Here is a 14,413-nt window from a genome sequence, read left to right on the forward strand (position 1 = left end):
CAACTGGAATTCCATCCCCTCCACTATCTTTGTTCGTAGTGATGCTTCCTAAGACCCATTCGACTTCGCATTCCAGAATGTCTGGCTCTAGGTGAGTGATCACACCATCGTGGTTATCTGGGTCATGAAGATCTTTTTTTATAGTTCTTATGTGTATTCTTGCCACCTCTTCTTAATATCTTAGGCTTCTGTTAGTTGCATACCATTTCTGTCCTTATTGTGCCCATCTTTGCATGAACAGTTCCCCTGGTATCTCTAATTTTCTTGAAGAGATCTCTAGTCTTTCCCATTTTATTGTTTTCCTCTGTTTCTTTGCACTGATCCCTGAGGAAGGCTTTCTTATCTCTCCTTGCTATTCTTTGGAACTCTGCATTCAAATGGGTATATCTTTCCTTTTCTCCTTTGCCTTTCGCTTCTCTTCTTTTCTCAGCTATTTGTAAGGCCTCCTCAGGCAACCATTTTGCCTTTTTGCATTTCTTTTTCTTGAGGATGATCTTGATCCCTGTTTCCAGTACAATGTCATGAACCTCTGTCCATAGTTCTTCAGGCACTCTTATCTATGAGATCTAATCCCTTGATCTATTTGTCACTTCTACTGTACAGCCATAAGGGATTTGATTTAGGTCATACCTGTATGGTCTAGTGGTTTTCCCTACTTTCTTCACTTTAAGTCTGAATTTGGCAATAAGGAGTTCATGATTTGAGCTACAGTCAGCTCCCAGTCTTGTTTTTGGGGACTGTATAGAGCTTCTCCACCTTTGGCTGCAAAGAATATAATCAGTCTGATTTCGGTATTGACCATCTGGTGATGTCCATGTGTAGAGTCTTCTCTTGTGTTGTTGGAAGAGGGTGTTTGTTATGACCAGTGTGTTCTCTATTAGCCTTTGCCCTGATTCATTCTATATTCCAAGGCCAAATTTGCCTGTTACTCCAGGTATTTCTTGACTTTCTACTTTTGCATTCCAGCCCCCTATAATGAAAAGAACATCTTCTTTGGGTGTTAGTTCTAGAAGGTCTTGTAGGTCTTCGTAGAACTGTTCATCTTCAGCTTCTTCAGCACTATTGGTCAGGGCATAGACTTGGATTACCGTGATATTGAATGGCTTGCCTTGGAAAAGAACAGATATCATTCTGTCGTTTTTGAGACTGCATCCAAGTACTGCATTTTGGACTCTTTTGTTGACCGTGATGGCTACTCCATTTCTTCTAAGGGATTCCTGCTGACAGTAGTAGATATAATGGTCATCTGAGTTAAATTCACTCATTCCAGTCCATTTTAGTTTGCTGATTCTTAAAATGTTGACTCTTGTCATCTCCTGTATGACCACTTCCAATTTGCCTTGATTCATGGACCTAACATTCCAGGTTCCTATGCAATATTGCTCTTTACAGCATCAGACTTTACTTCCATCACCAGTCACATCCATAACTGGGTGTTGTTTTTACTTTGGCTCCGTCTCTTCATTCTTTCTGGTGTTATTTCTCCACTGATCTCCAGTAGCATATTTGGCACCTACCAACCTGGGGAGTTCATCTTTCAGTGCCCATCTTTTGGCTTTTCATTCTGTTCATGGTGTTCTCAAGGCAGGAATACTGAAGTGGTTTGCCATTCCCTTCTCCAGTGGACCACATTTTGTCAGAAGTCTCCACCATGATCTGTCCATCTTGGGTGGCCCTATATGGCATGGCTCATAGTTTCATTGAATTAGACAAGGCTGTGGTCCATGTGATTAGATTGTTTAGTTTTCTGTGATTGTGGTTTGTAGTCTGTCTGGCCTCTGATGGAGAAGGATAAGAGGCTTATAAATGAGAGTAGATCTTTCCTTTCTTTCTTCCCTAATTCCAGTCCAATCTGATAAGGAGACAGACTACCTTGACTAGGATTCAGAGTCATCTTTTTCTGCTCAGTGTGTCACTTAGCTTAAATTAAGCATCGGAATAGAATCAGAGTCATGTTTACTTTTAAGAACCACAGTTTGATGCCTTACAGTGAAAAGAAATGCAAAGGATTTTCCGCATGGCATACTCTTAAGTGAAACGTGTCATTTTGGGGGCTCCGGAGAGCTGTAGTACCATAGTCCTTTATGTCTCAGCACAGAAGAGAATTCAGCAAGAGGCAAAGTAATAGGTAAGAAGTGATTTATTAGAATAGGATGCTTTTGAGGCTTACAAAGAAGCGGTTGACAGAAACCACATCTCCAAGAACCTTCTGGGCTCCAATTTTATAATCATAGAAAGTAGGGAGGGCAAGATCTTCTTTGGCTTTCTGGAGTAGAAGTCATGCTTCCATCATCAGCTCCTCCTCTAGATTGAGCAGGAGAGTTTTCTTGTCCCTACATGGTCAAACTAGGTCCACAAATTGTTGTTTTTTTGATGGGTGCAGAGAGCATGCCCTAGCTTACTGAGCTCACTGGGCAAGATGTGGGTCTCATGTCACCAGTGTTGTAATGTTTTGGGGCATGTTTCGTGCTCCTGTTGCATGGTTTTGTGGTTAAGCAAACCTACTTTCTTGAGTAATCATAAACTTACAGGGGTCTACCATATTCTTTCTACTTACCGTCTCCTAGTGGGATTAACTATTTAATCACCTGCTTTGTCCCTGGTGGCTCAGATGGTAAAGCGTCTGCCTGCAGTCCAGGAGACCCGGGTTCGATCCTTGGGTTGGGAAGATCCCCTGGAAAAGGAAATGGCAACCCACTCCAGTACTCTTGCCTGGAAAATTCCATGGACTGAGGAGCCTGGTGGATTACAGTTCATGGGGTCACAAAGAGTCGGACACGACCGAGCGACTTCACTTTCACTTTGTCCCTTTACTCTGCCCCTATCATAAGGACACTTTCAGGAAAGGATATGGGATAAAGAAAGCTGACTTAGTCTGTTTTAGCTGCTGTGACAAAAATATCATAGACTGGGTAGCTTATAAACAACAAACATTTATTTCTCCATTACAGTTCTGGAGACTGGGAAGTCCAAGATCATGGCACTGGCAGGTTTGGTGTCTGGTGAGGGCCTGCTTTCTCATAGATGGCTGTCATTTCACTATAACTTCATGTGGCAGGAGGGGCAAGGGGATCTCTCTGGAACCTCTTTTTATAAGTCTGTTTTATAATCCTGTTCATAAAGGCCCTATCCTTATGACCTAAATACTTCCCCAAATCCCTCCCTCCTAATACCATCACTTTGGTGGTTTGGATTTTAGCAAGTTGGATTTTGGAAGGACACAACATTCAATCTGTAGCAGAAAATATCTTTTTAAAATACCCTATAGTCATTGACTATTTATTGAGAAGGCATGACATACTAAACAACAGATACATGATTAGAAAATAAACCAGACACAGTCTCTTCCCTCATAGAGTGTGTAGCATGGTGGAGAAATAAGGCATTAATCAAACATCCTCACACAAAAAAAATATGTAATTGCAAAACTCTGATTCCTTGAAGGAGAAAAGAACATGGTTACTGTGAAGACCACACCCCAGAGCTGACCTCTGGGGGTAGATGTGAATGATAAGTAAGAATAATTAAGGGAAAAAAGCAGTGGTCCTGAGATGAAGATATCAGAAACATAAAAGAAATGTGTGTGAAGGAAAATAAATTTGAGTTTGCCTGAAAGGGGGAGTTGGGAGAGAGTGGCCTGTCATGGAGCTGAGGAAATTGTCTAGGCCAGACCATGGAAGTCCTTGTTGGCCATCTGAGAAATTTCAGCCCTTCTAAAAGTGAAGGCTTTGTGTGTTTAAAAGATTGTCTTCTCTGCCAGGGGGGAAATGGACTATAGAGGGCAGAGTGGAAAGCACAGAAACTACAAGGAAGCATTGCAGCCAAGAGGAAAGAGAGAAAAGGGGGGATGGTTGCAGGAATGGGCATGAGAAAGTTTGCAGCTGGGCTTTCCTCCTTCCCTCCTAAAAGCTATACAGGAATGGTTAACAGCTCTGTTGTCTGTCTTTAGTGTATCACAACTGCTATCATTCTGGAAAATGTATATTTCTATCAAAATGCTGCTGTATAAAATTGGGATTTTGCTCCGTCTCAGCATCATGAACAGCAAACTTATACAACTTTCTCCTTAAGCAGCAGGAGAAGTTGAAATATAAATGTGGTGTGGGTTTAGTTATGTCTTCTCTTCTCAACTAACAGGGAGCATTAGGTGGACTGTACTGATCACCTTGCTCAAACTGTAGGATGCCACTCAGAGAAGCCCAAGAATGTACTCTTTTAGAAGCTTCCTTGGCCAGGAATCTCTTCACTAATCACATGTTTTTGATTTGCCATTCTAGCCCTAATAGGCAGCCATTCGTTCTCTTTGGTAATCATTCCACACGAGAAAACCTCAATGCTGGCAACTTTAACTTCCCTTCTGAAGGGCACCTAGTACGCAGCACTGGTCCCAGTGGGAGCTTTGCCAGACACATGGTGAGTGACTTGACTTCCTGGTGCTTAGTTGGTTTTATTATCATTTGGGGAGGAGGGGAGCTGGATAAATGGAACCTTTCGAATTAGTGAATTAATTTAACCTAAAACTTGAAGTTGTTTTGGTGTAAAAAGTGATTTAAAACTGTTTTTATATAAAAGTACTAGGTAAGATTTGAAAGCATATTTAATTTTAAAATATTTTAAAGGAAAAGGATAAAAAAATACAAGCCAAACTTTAAGATTAGTATCAATAGTAGAATAAGAATTTTAAATTAACTTGAAAATAGTCATTCCAAGCCTAAGTTTATGTCTTGACTGTTACATTTCAAGTGCTGAGAGAGCACTATCACCTAGAAATCTATATCCAGTGAAAATCCCATTCAGTAATGAGGTAATCAAGACATGCCCAGATGAAAGAAAACTTAAGAGAATTTGTTACCAGCAGACCTACCTTAAAGAATGATTAAAGGGGGACTTCTCTGGTGGCCCAGGGCCTAAGACTCCACGCTCCCAATGTAGAGTGCTCAGGTTCGATTCCTGGTCGGGGAATTAGATCCCACATGCCTCAGCTCTGAGTTTGGATGCTGCAACTGAGAGTTCACAGGCCTCGTGTTGCAACTAAGATCCAGAGCAGCCAAATAAATACATAAAAATAAGTATTAATAAAAAAGAATGACTAAAAGAAGTTTGGGTGAAATGAAGAAATGATTTAAAAAGGAAGGACTCTTAGAACAATAAGGAGGATGAAAGAAGACAATGATGAAACCAGTACATTTTTTTGTATACTTTAAAACAGTGAATTTTATCTCAAAAAATTACAGAAAAAGAAACCAGCCCCAGTGCACATTCACATTGTGGATGATATAGCCAGTTTCTGTTTTTAGGTCTTTATGACTCCAAAGCCAAAGGGCTTTCACTCATTAATTCAGTAATCCTTATTGACTATGTTCCAGTCACTATGCCAGGTTGAGGAAAATATTATTTATGGTCTTTGCCTTGGAGGATCTCACAGACTAGTAGAAGAGTCAGTGAGGATTGTGCTCTAAAATGTTTGGAGTGATAATTTAGCCATCCATTATACACCTTAGAATGGCTAAAACACTGACAACACCAAATGCTGGAGAGAATGGAGCTTCAGAAACTCTCATTTATTACTGGTGAGAATGCAAAATAGTGCAGCCACTTTGGAAGACAGTTTGGCAGTTTCTTACAAAACTAAACATCATTTTAGCGTCAGTTATGCTCCTTAGTATTTACCAAAAGAGTTGAAAATTTACGTCCACACAAAAAGCATCTACACAGGGAATTTATTTATAAAATCACTTTTTATAATTGCCAAAACTTGGAAGCAACGAAGTTGTCCTTTAGTAGGTGAATGGGTAAATAAAACTGTGGTAAATCTATATAGTGGACTGTGTTCCAGTGATAAAAAGAGCTATCAAGCCACAAAAAGACATGCTGTTGCTGCTGCTGCTGCTGCTTAGTCGCTTCACTTGTGTCCTGCTCTGTGTGACCCCAAGGACTGCAGCCTGCCAGGCTCCTGTGTCCATGGGATTCTCTAGACAACAGTACTAGAGGGTATTGCCATGCCCTCCTCCAGGGTATCTTCCCGACCCAGGGATTGAACCCAGATTAGGGAAGCCCCACAAAAAGACATGCAGGGACCTAAAATGCATATTGCCAAGCTGAAGAAGCCAGGGACTTGCCTGGTGGTCCGGTGGTTAAGAATCTGCCTTGCAATTCAGGGAACGCCAGTTCAATACCTTTTCTGGGAACTAAGTTCCAACATGCTGTGCCACAACTACTGAGCCTGCACATTCTGGAGCTTGTGTACCACTGGTAGAGAGCCTGAATGATGCAACTAAGACCTGATGCAGCCAAATAAACAAATAAATACATATTTTTAAAATGTTAAGCCAATCTGCAAAGGCTACATAGTGTATGATTTCCACTGTGTGACATTCTGGAAAAGGTAGAACAATGGAGACAGTACAGTAAAGGAAATTCCCTGGTGGTCCATTGGTTAGGACTCGGCACTCTCACTGCCAAGGGCCCGGGTTCAGTACCTGGACAGGAAACTAAGATCCCACAGGCCATGTGGTACAGCCAAAAAAAAAAAGAACAGTGGAGATAGTAAAAGATCAGTCATTGCCTGGGGTTTGGGAGGAAAGGAGAATAGATGGATCACAGGGGATTTTTAGGAAAGTGAAATTATTCTATATGATACTAAAATGATGAGCATGTCATTATACATTTGTCAAAATCCATAGAAAGTACAGTACAAAGAATGAACCCTAATATAAATGGTGGACTCTAGTTAATAATCATTTATCAGGACTTCCTGGTGGTCCAGTGGCTGAGACGCCACGCTCCCAATCTAGGGGGCCCAATTCCCCAGTCAGGGAGCTGGACTCCACATGCCACAGCTGAAGATCCCATGTGCGACAACTAAGTTCCAGAACAGCCAGATGATAAATAAAAATAAATATTTAAAAAAAATAATAATTTATCAACATTAGTTCGAGTTATAACAAATATAATATTATAAGACAAATAATAGGGGAAATTGTGGAGACAGGGGGAAGGAGAGGAGGTAATATGGGAATTCTCTATACTCTGGGATCAGTCTTTCTTTAAACTTAAAACTGTTCTAAAAATAGTCTATTAAAACAAACATTTAGCAGATTATTTACACAACTTTTTATAATAATCAGAGTGCTTTATTATACAAATATGAAAACATAATGAAGTCAAGGAACTTACTTGAGAGCTGATCCTGAAGCGGTGGGGGCCCTATTTATGAACTTTCATCTTCATTCAGCTCTGTTCCAAGCTGACATACTTAACTTTTCCATTTCTGTGCTATTTGTGAATAATTTACAAATTAAATAGGTGATATTAAATCTGCACATTCAGATTATCTGAACAGTTTTACATTATACATGCAGATCCTATTGTACCAGTTTCCTTTTTAGTGTAAACATCAATAAAAATTTTTTGAAGTGTAGTCAATTTACAATAGTGTTAGTTTCAGGTGTACAGCACAGTGATTCAGTTATACATACACACACACACATAAGTATTCTTCAGATTGTCTTCCCTTATAGGTTGTTATATTTTGTAATATTGGCTATGCTATACAGTAGGTCCTTGTTATCTATTCTATATATAGTAATGAGTATATGTTCATCCCAACCTCCTAATTTGTTCCTCCTCCCATCCCCCTTTCACCTTTGGTGACCATACATTTGTTTTCTATGCCTGTTGGTCTCTTACTTTGCAAAGTAAGTTTATTTGTATTTTTTTCTCTTTTTGGTTCCACATATAAGCAATAACATATTTATCTTTCTCTGGCTTACTTCACTCACTGTTATAATCTCTAGGTCCATCCATGTTGCTGCAAATGGCATTATTTCATCCTTTTTTGGCTAATAGCCCATTATGTATATATGTACCACGTCTTCTTTATTCATCTGTTGATAGACATTTATATTGTTTCAATGTCTTAGCTATTGTAAAGAATCCTGCAGTGAACATTGGGGTGCATGTATCTTTTCCAGTTAGAATTTTCTCTGGATATGTGCCCAGGAGTACAGGATCATATGGTAGCTCTATTTTTAGTTTTTTGAGGAGCCTCCATACTATTCTCCACAGTGGCTGCACCAGTTTATATTCCAACCATGCTGTAGCAGGGTTCCATTTTCTCCATAGCCTCTCCAGCATTTATTATCTGTAGACTTTTGATGATAGCCATTCTGATCAATGTGAGGTGATACCTCATTGTAGTTTTGATTTGCATTTCTCTAATTAAACATGTTTAGCATCTTTTCACGTGCCTTTGGCCATCTGTATGTCTTCTTTGAAGACATGTTTTCATTTAAATCTTCTGCCCATTTTTTCATTGAGTTGTTTGTTTTTTTGATGTTGATCTGTATGAGCTGCTTGTATATCTTGGAGATTAATCCCTTGTCAGTAACATTTAAATAAATTTAAGGTTAATATATGCTTACATAAATTTCTGACATCATCTAAGGAAGCAAGTTTGAAATACATGGCACCTTGAAAAAAAAAGCCTTTAGTTAGGGAAAATTTGGAAATCCAAGGAACATGTTGGAAATAAGCCTATTAACCAACAATTAGATTTATGTACATGATTTTTCATTTAGATTCATGACTATGTTGATCATATTTACTATGGTATGATTTAGATTAGTCAAAATTAAATCTTCATTTCAGATCTGTTACTTGGGTTGCAGAAAAATGCCATTATTTTCTCTTGTGACTTAAACAATGGAGTGAAATGGAAGGAATGGATATTTGTGTTATATCTAGCTATTTTTAATATACTATACTAATTTCTTTTCCTTTAGTTCTTGTGGTAGCATTTTTGCATTTTGAACCTACTATCCTAGGAATCCTGATGAGATGTTGGATTTTCAAAGGAGAAAAGGACATCCATTTCCATCTGTATAAATGAACAACTAAGCAGGGAAGAAAAATAAGAATTTAAAAATCTAGAGAACTTATTTTCTCTCCTGGAAGGCCTGTGAACAAAGATGAAATACAGATGAAGGTGGGGGCCTGGGTATCACCTCCTTTCCTGAGTTTGTAGCTGCCCCTCCACATCTACATATCATGTCAACCAAGGTCCTCACTGTGAAAGGTCTGGACTAAATATTAATGACAGTCAAAACCTAAGCACATTTCATCTTCTTTTCCTTCTAATCAGGACTTCCCTGGTGGCTCAGATGGTAAAGCGTCTGTCTACAATGCGGGAGACCCGGGTTTGAGCCCTGGGTTGGGAAGATCCCCTGGAGAAGGAAATGGCAATCCACTCTAGTACTATCGCCTGGAGAATCCCATGGACAGAGGAGCCTGGTAGGCTACAGTCTATGGGGTTGCAAAGAGTTGGACACAACTGAGCGACTTCAGTTCAGTTCAGTTCAGTTTCCTTCTAAATTGTTAATTCTTTAGCATCCTGGGCTGACCCAACAGCAACCTCACAAAATAGCCGAAGTTAACACACAAAAGATATCTTTGGGAAAACAACAGTTAAAGGTGACCTTTTCCCCTATGCCTTTCAGTTCAGTTCAGTCACTCAGTCATGTCCGACTCTTTGTGACCCCATGGACTGCAGCACACCAGGCTTCCCTGTCAATCACCAACTCTGGCGCCTACTCATACTCAGGTCCATTGCGTCGGATGCCTTTAAAAATTAATAAATCAGCTATTGGTAAAATAAAATGGATTTCCATTAATTATACACTTTTTAAAGTCCCTCCTCCTTTTTCACTTTTTTTTCTGACATCCAGGTAGTACAGTGTGTTTCACCAAAGGGACCCTTGGCTTGTTCAAGAACATACTTTTTTGGAGCTACTCATGTTCCTTACTTGGGTAAGTCCATGTAAGTTGTCTCACCAGCTTGCCTATTCTCCCATGAACTAGAGATGGACTCAGGATTTACTACTTTCCTCAGAAACACATTTTATAGCCTCTAATTCCCTCTCTGGTTCCAAGTGGATAGTTTTGCCTAACACGTTTCACACAGAGTGTATTTCAGGAGGAATAATTATCAGCTCAGTATATATTAGTTCTAATCTTATGTAAGACCATGTAATTGGTATCAGAGGGAAGGCAAAGATGAGTCAGCTGCAGTTGCAGATAGTGGGGGGAGATATGGGCTGCAGTGGGAGCTTGGATGACTCAGCCAGGTGCCTGTTATTCTTATGAGAACAGTGAGGAAGAGCCACAGTAGAAGGGTACCCATAAGCTGGGAACATTGACAGGAGCAAGTGTCAATGCTTTTGAAAGTCTAGGCTGACTGAAGCGGTCCTCCTTGCTGGGCTAACCAGAAGCTACAGACATCCAAAGAGACATGGAGAAGAATAAATGAGGATCCCAGCACTGGTCCACAGAGGAGAGTACATCAGAAACCAGGTTTTCTCCTGAGAGTTTTTATTTTTATGTAAGCTGGGAAATTCTGAACATAACAAGACTTGAGTTGAATTAAGGAGATGAAAAAATGAGGTAGAACTGAGCCTGTTTACTTACACCTTCTTTTTAAAAAAATTAAATATAGAGGCAGAAACTTTCTGAAGCTGAAGATTCCACATGTCTTCTTTGGTATTTAGTGGTGATGCTGAGTGTGTTGTCAAGATCATTGTCCAGGATAAAGGTCTAGGAGGATATTCACAGAAGCTAGGTTTCACTATTATTTGTACTTGTACAGTATTTAACTTAAAAGAAAAAAATACAGTCCTTGACATCTCCTTCAAAATAGGAAGGAGATGTCTAGTCTCCTTGTAAAGTGTTTGCATTTCCTGTAATCTCACATTCATAATAAGTGGTCCTCTTTCACAGGAGATGACAACAAACTGCCCAAGAAAACTGAACAAATGTAAGTCTTCATTTCTATTACACTTTTTCTTTCTCAGAGTTAAGTTACTCAGAAATTGAGACCATCATATCTACCTCCTTTTGAGATTGACATTGGGTAGGACATTTGGTTTAAGACTGAGCAGAGCTGTGTAGTCTCCCAAGATGTCTCAGCCCCTGTCTCTCATCTTGGAGTCTAGGCTAGAGACTCTGCCAGGTTTGCCATCTGTTCCTCTCTCCAGAACTCAGAGACTTCCTACCTGCACATCCATGCATTTAAATACCATAACTCTTTTCTTTTTTTTTAATGAAAAACCAGGCTTCCTTATTTATTTCTTTTTTTGGCTGCATTGGGTCTTTGTCCCTACAAAGAGTGAGCTTTCTCTGGTTGTGGCAAGCGGGAAAGTTACTCTTGCATTGTGTGGGCTTCTCATTGTTGTGGCTTCTCTAGTTGCAGGGCTTGGGCTGTAAGGCGCATGGGCTTCATTAGTTGCGGCTCATGGGCTCACATGAATCCTATTGGATTAGGGCCCCACCCTTACGACTGCCTTTAACTTTACCTTTTAAAAGCCCAGCCCTACCTCCAAACGTTGAGGGTTAGGGCTTCCATATGGATTTTGGAAGGACATAATCAGTCCATAATAATTCAGGAATCTCTGAATTCCATAAAGGGATTTTCATTCAGAAATATGAACATTAAATATAGTTCTGTTATTACCTAATTAGATATCCTGGCATAAACTAGTTAGGTCTGTGCTTCCCAAAGGTAGGGGACAGACCACAGAGAATCATTTAAGGATCTTTTTAAAAAGATATGTTTCCCAATCTATAGTAGTTCTCAAATCACTAAATCAGACTTTCTAGAGTAGGACCCATATGGCTCTGTCCAAAACATATAAAGTAATATAGTCACACTAGAAAATTTGAAAATAAAGGGAAAAAAATAAGATTAGCTGTAATTCTTCCTCTTTGACACTGCCTATTAGTATCTTAATGTATATCTTTTTGTTGTTTTTAAATTATACATACAGGTTTTGTGTAGCTGCAGTTGCAGTATGTATAGATTTTTGTGTGGGTTTTCTTTATTTTAGCAGCAAGTCAACCACATTCTTATATGTTGATGGATATGCATTATCTTGCTTTGTACCTGCTTGTACTTCGTGCCAGCTGTGCTTAACCATTGCCCTGGATCCTCATCCTGGACCCTTAGACATTTTGCCTAAACCAAATCCATTGGTACTGTACTTCAGAGACGGATGTTAAATGGTGCTTGGGCCCACATCAGGTGATTTGTTAAGTCACAGGGCTAGTGGTACTGGGGCCTAATGGGGTCCTAGTGAAGGCAGTAGCAGCACTATCCAGGCATAGAGCAGGCCCTTCCCTAATCATGGGTCTCTGGACTCCTGTCCAGGCCTTTTTATGAGTCAGAAGTCAGGAAGCTTTGTATTGAACTCTTGCCTGAAAGTCTATATAGGAGAAAGCCAGGCAGGGTGTTAGCCTGACTAATGGTACTGAGCAATATTTGAATTCGGCTGGGTGAGGAAGAGAGGAAGGGTATCTATATATTTTTGGTCTCTATAAATCGTTGTCCTTAGAGTTGAGATGTGGAGGCTTCTTGTCATATCTGAAAGTGACCAAGCTCTTGGACAGTGTCCCTGCTGGACACCTTCCTTACCAGGACATACCCCTCTGCTGTAGCCTAGTCAACAATCTTCAGGATATGTTGAACCTTAGAGCTGTCATTTTGTTATGTGTTGTTTCTCATTTTCTTCTATCCAACCTCAGTCTCTTATCTGCAATGAAGAGGTGTGATGTGGAAGCCAAGAAGGAAGTTGGCAATGTGGTGTGGCACAGTGGAAAAGCACAAGGCTAAGAGCAGACCTGAGTTCAACTGTGTCATTTTCTATGGCTTTGGACAACTTATTCCACTGCTATAGGCCCCACTTGTTTTGTCCATAAGATGAGAATGACCAGATCATTTCTCTGATCCTTCCTGCTATCAAACTACCTCCTTTTGCCTTCCTTTACCTGTTACAGGATTCTCAGGCTTAAACATAGGCATATTCTTAGATAAGACAGTTACTTGCCAGATACCTCCCTTACATTTTGAGGCCTTGTGAATGAGCCTCTTTTCTCTGCAGGTGGTGGTGGTGGTTTAGTCACTAAGTTGTATCTGACTCTTGGGACCCCATGGACTGTAGCCTGCCAGGCTCCTCTGTCCATGGATTTCCCAGGCAAGAATACTAGAGTGGGTTGCTGTTTTCTTCTCCAGATCTTCCTGACCCGGGGATCAAACTTGGGTCTCCTGCATTGCAGACAGTACTGAGCCACCAGGGAAGCCCCCTTCTCTCTGTGATTATCCTAATAAGACCCTGGGTCTCCTCCTAAGGCAATGGTTCTCAACCAAGGGCAATTTTACTGCACCACTCCCACTAGTCCCTTCCCAGCCCCCACCCCCAGGGATATTTGGCGGTGTCTGGAAACATTTTTGGTTGTCACAACTGGGGGTACTACTGAGAGGCCAGGAATGTTTCTGAATATCCTATAATACACAGGGCAGACCTCCCAGCAAAGAATTATTGTTTCGTTGGTAAGTTGTGTTCAACTCTTTGCAACCCTGTGGACTTGACTATATTCACCAGCAAAGAATTAGCTGGCCCAAAATGCAGATTGAAAAACTCTACCCAATAGGGAACCAGGTTGGGATTTTCTAGAGATCTTCATGACATTCCCCATCTGGCAAAGAAAACACCCTTCTTCTAATGGCTTTGGGAAGTGCAAAGTCAGATAAGAAGAGCAAGATTAGGCAGGGCCAGGGGGTCCTTCCCCTTGTCAGGTGTGCTTCTTTCCTTGGTCCTTGTCTTGTCACAGTAAGAGAATTAAAATGACAGACTATAAAGCTCACATAGGCAGGATTTATTAAACAGGCGACATGAAAAATACACTCCCCAAGATGTGAGAGCAGACCTACCCCAAAGGAGTGGGTCCTGCCCCATTTTAGGTTTTTCTTTTTATGTCCTTGTTCTCTGCCCCTAAGCAGTGCTTGGAGTCTGATTTGTTTTGGCTCATGTCAGTCAGGGCTTGTATCCAGGAAGGGGGCGTGTTGGGCATGTTTTTCCCACCAAAGTTCCTTGGTATAGATTTTCCCTTTGTTCTATTTTTCACAGGCTTTTTAAATTCTGTTTTTCGTGGGCTTTTTAATTTCTTTATCTGCCTTTTAGTGCCACTTTTTAATCACCATTTTGGACTCTTTACCTAACACCCTCAGAAGCATTCTCTGTTCTCTAAATCTGGTATTTAGAAAGTGGTTTACGGCTGTTGTTGTTCAGTTACTAAGTCATGTCCAGTTCTTTTCGACCCAGTGGATGGCAGCATGCCAGGCTTCCCTGTCCATCACCGTCTCCTGGAGTTTGCTAAAACTCATGTCCATTGAGTCAGAGATGCCACCAACCTGTTAAGTGAAGTCGCTCAGTTGTGTCCAACTCTTTGCGACCCCATGGACTGTAGCCTACTGGCTCCTCCGTCCATGGGATTTTCCAGGCAAAGGTACTGGAGTGGTTTGCCATTTCCTTCCCCAGAGGATCTTCCTGACCCAGGGATCAAACCCAGGTCTACCTGCATTACG

General features: G+C 40.7%; 1 protein-coding gene across 1 annotated transcript in view; it reads left to right on the top strand.

The window, feature by feature from the left end:
* DNAAF9 (dynein axonemal assembly factor 9) overlaps window positions 1-14,413 on the top strand; it is a 169,592-nt gene that overhangs the window by 72,626 nt on the left and 82,553 nt on the right. Inside the window, exons 10-13 of the mRNA XM_052650925.1 lie at window positions 2,952-3,002; window positions 4,278-4,413; window positions 9,726-9,807; window positions 10,774-10,810. Of these exons, the coding sequence (XP_052506885.1) occupies window positions 2,952-3,002; window positions 4,278-4,413; window positions 9,726-9,807; window positions 10,774-10,810 (306 nt within the window). The remainder of the gene's footprint in view (window positions 1-2,951; window positions 3,003-4,277; window positions 4,414-9,725; window positions 9,808-10,773; window positions 10,811-14,413) is intronic.

The sequence above is a fragment of the Budorcas taxicolor genome, chromosome 13, assembly GCF_023091745.1.
Source record: "Budorcas taxicolor isolate Tak-1 chromosome 13, Takin1.1, whole genome shotgun sequence".
Taxonomy (NCBI): Eukaryota; Metazoa; Chordata; class Mammalia; order Artiodactyla; family Bovidae; genus Budorcas; species Budorcas taxicolor.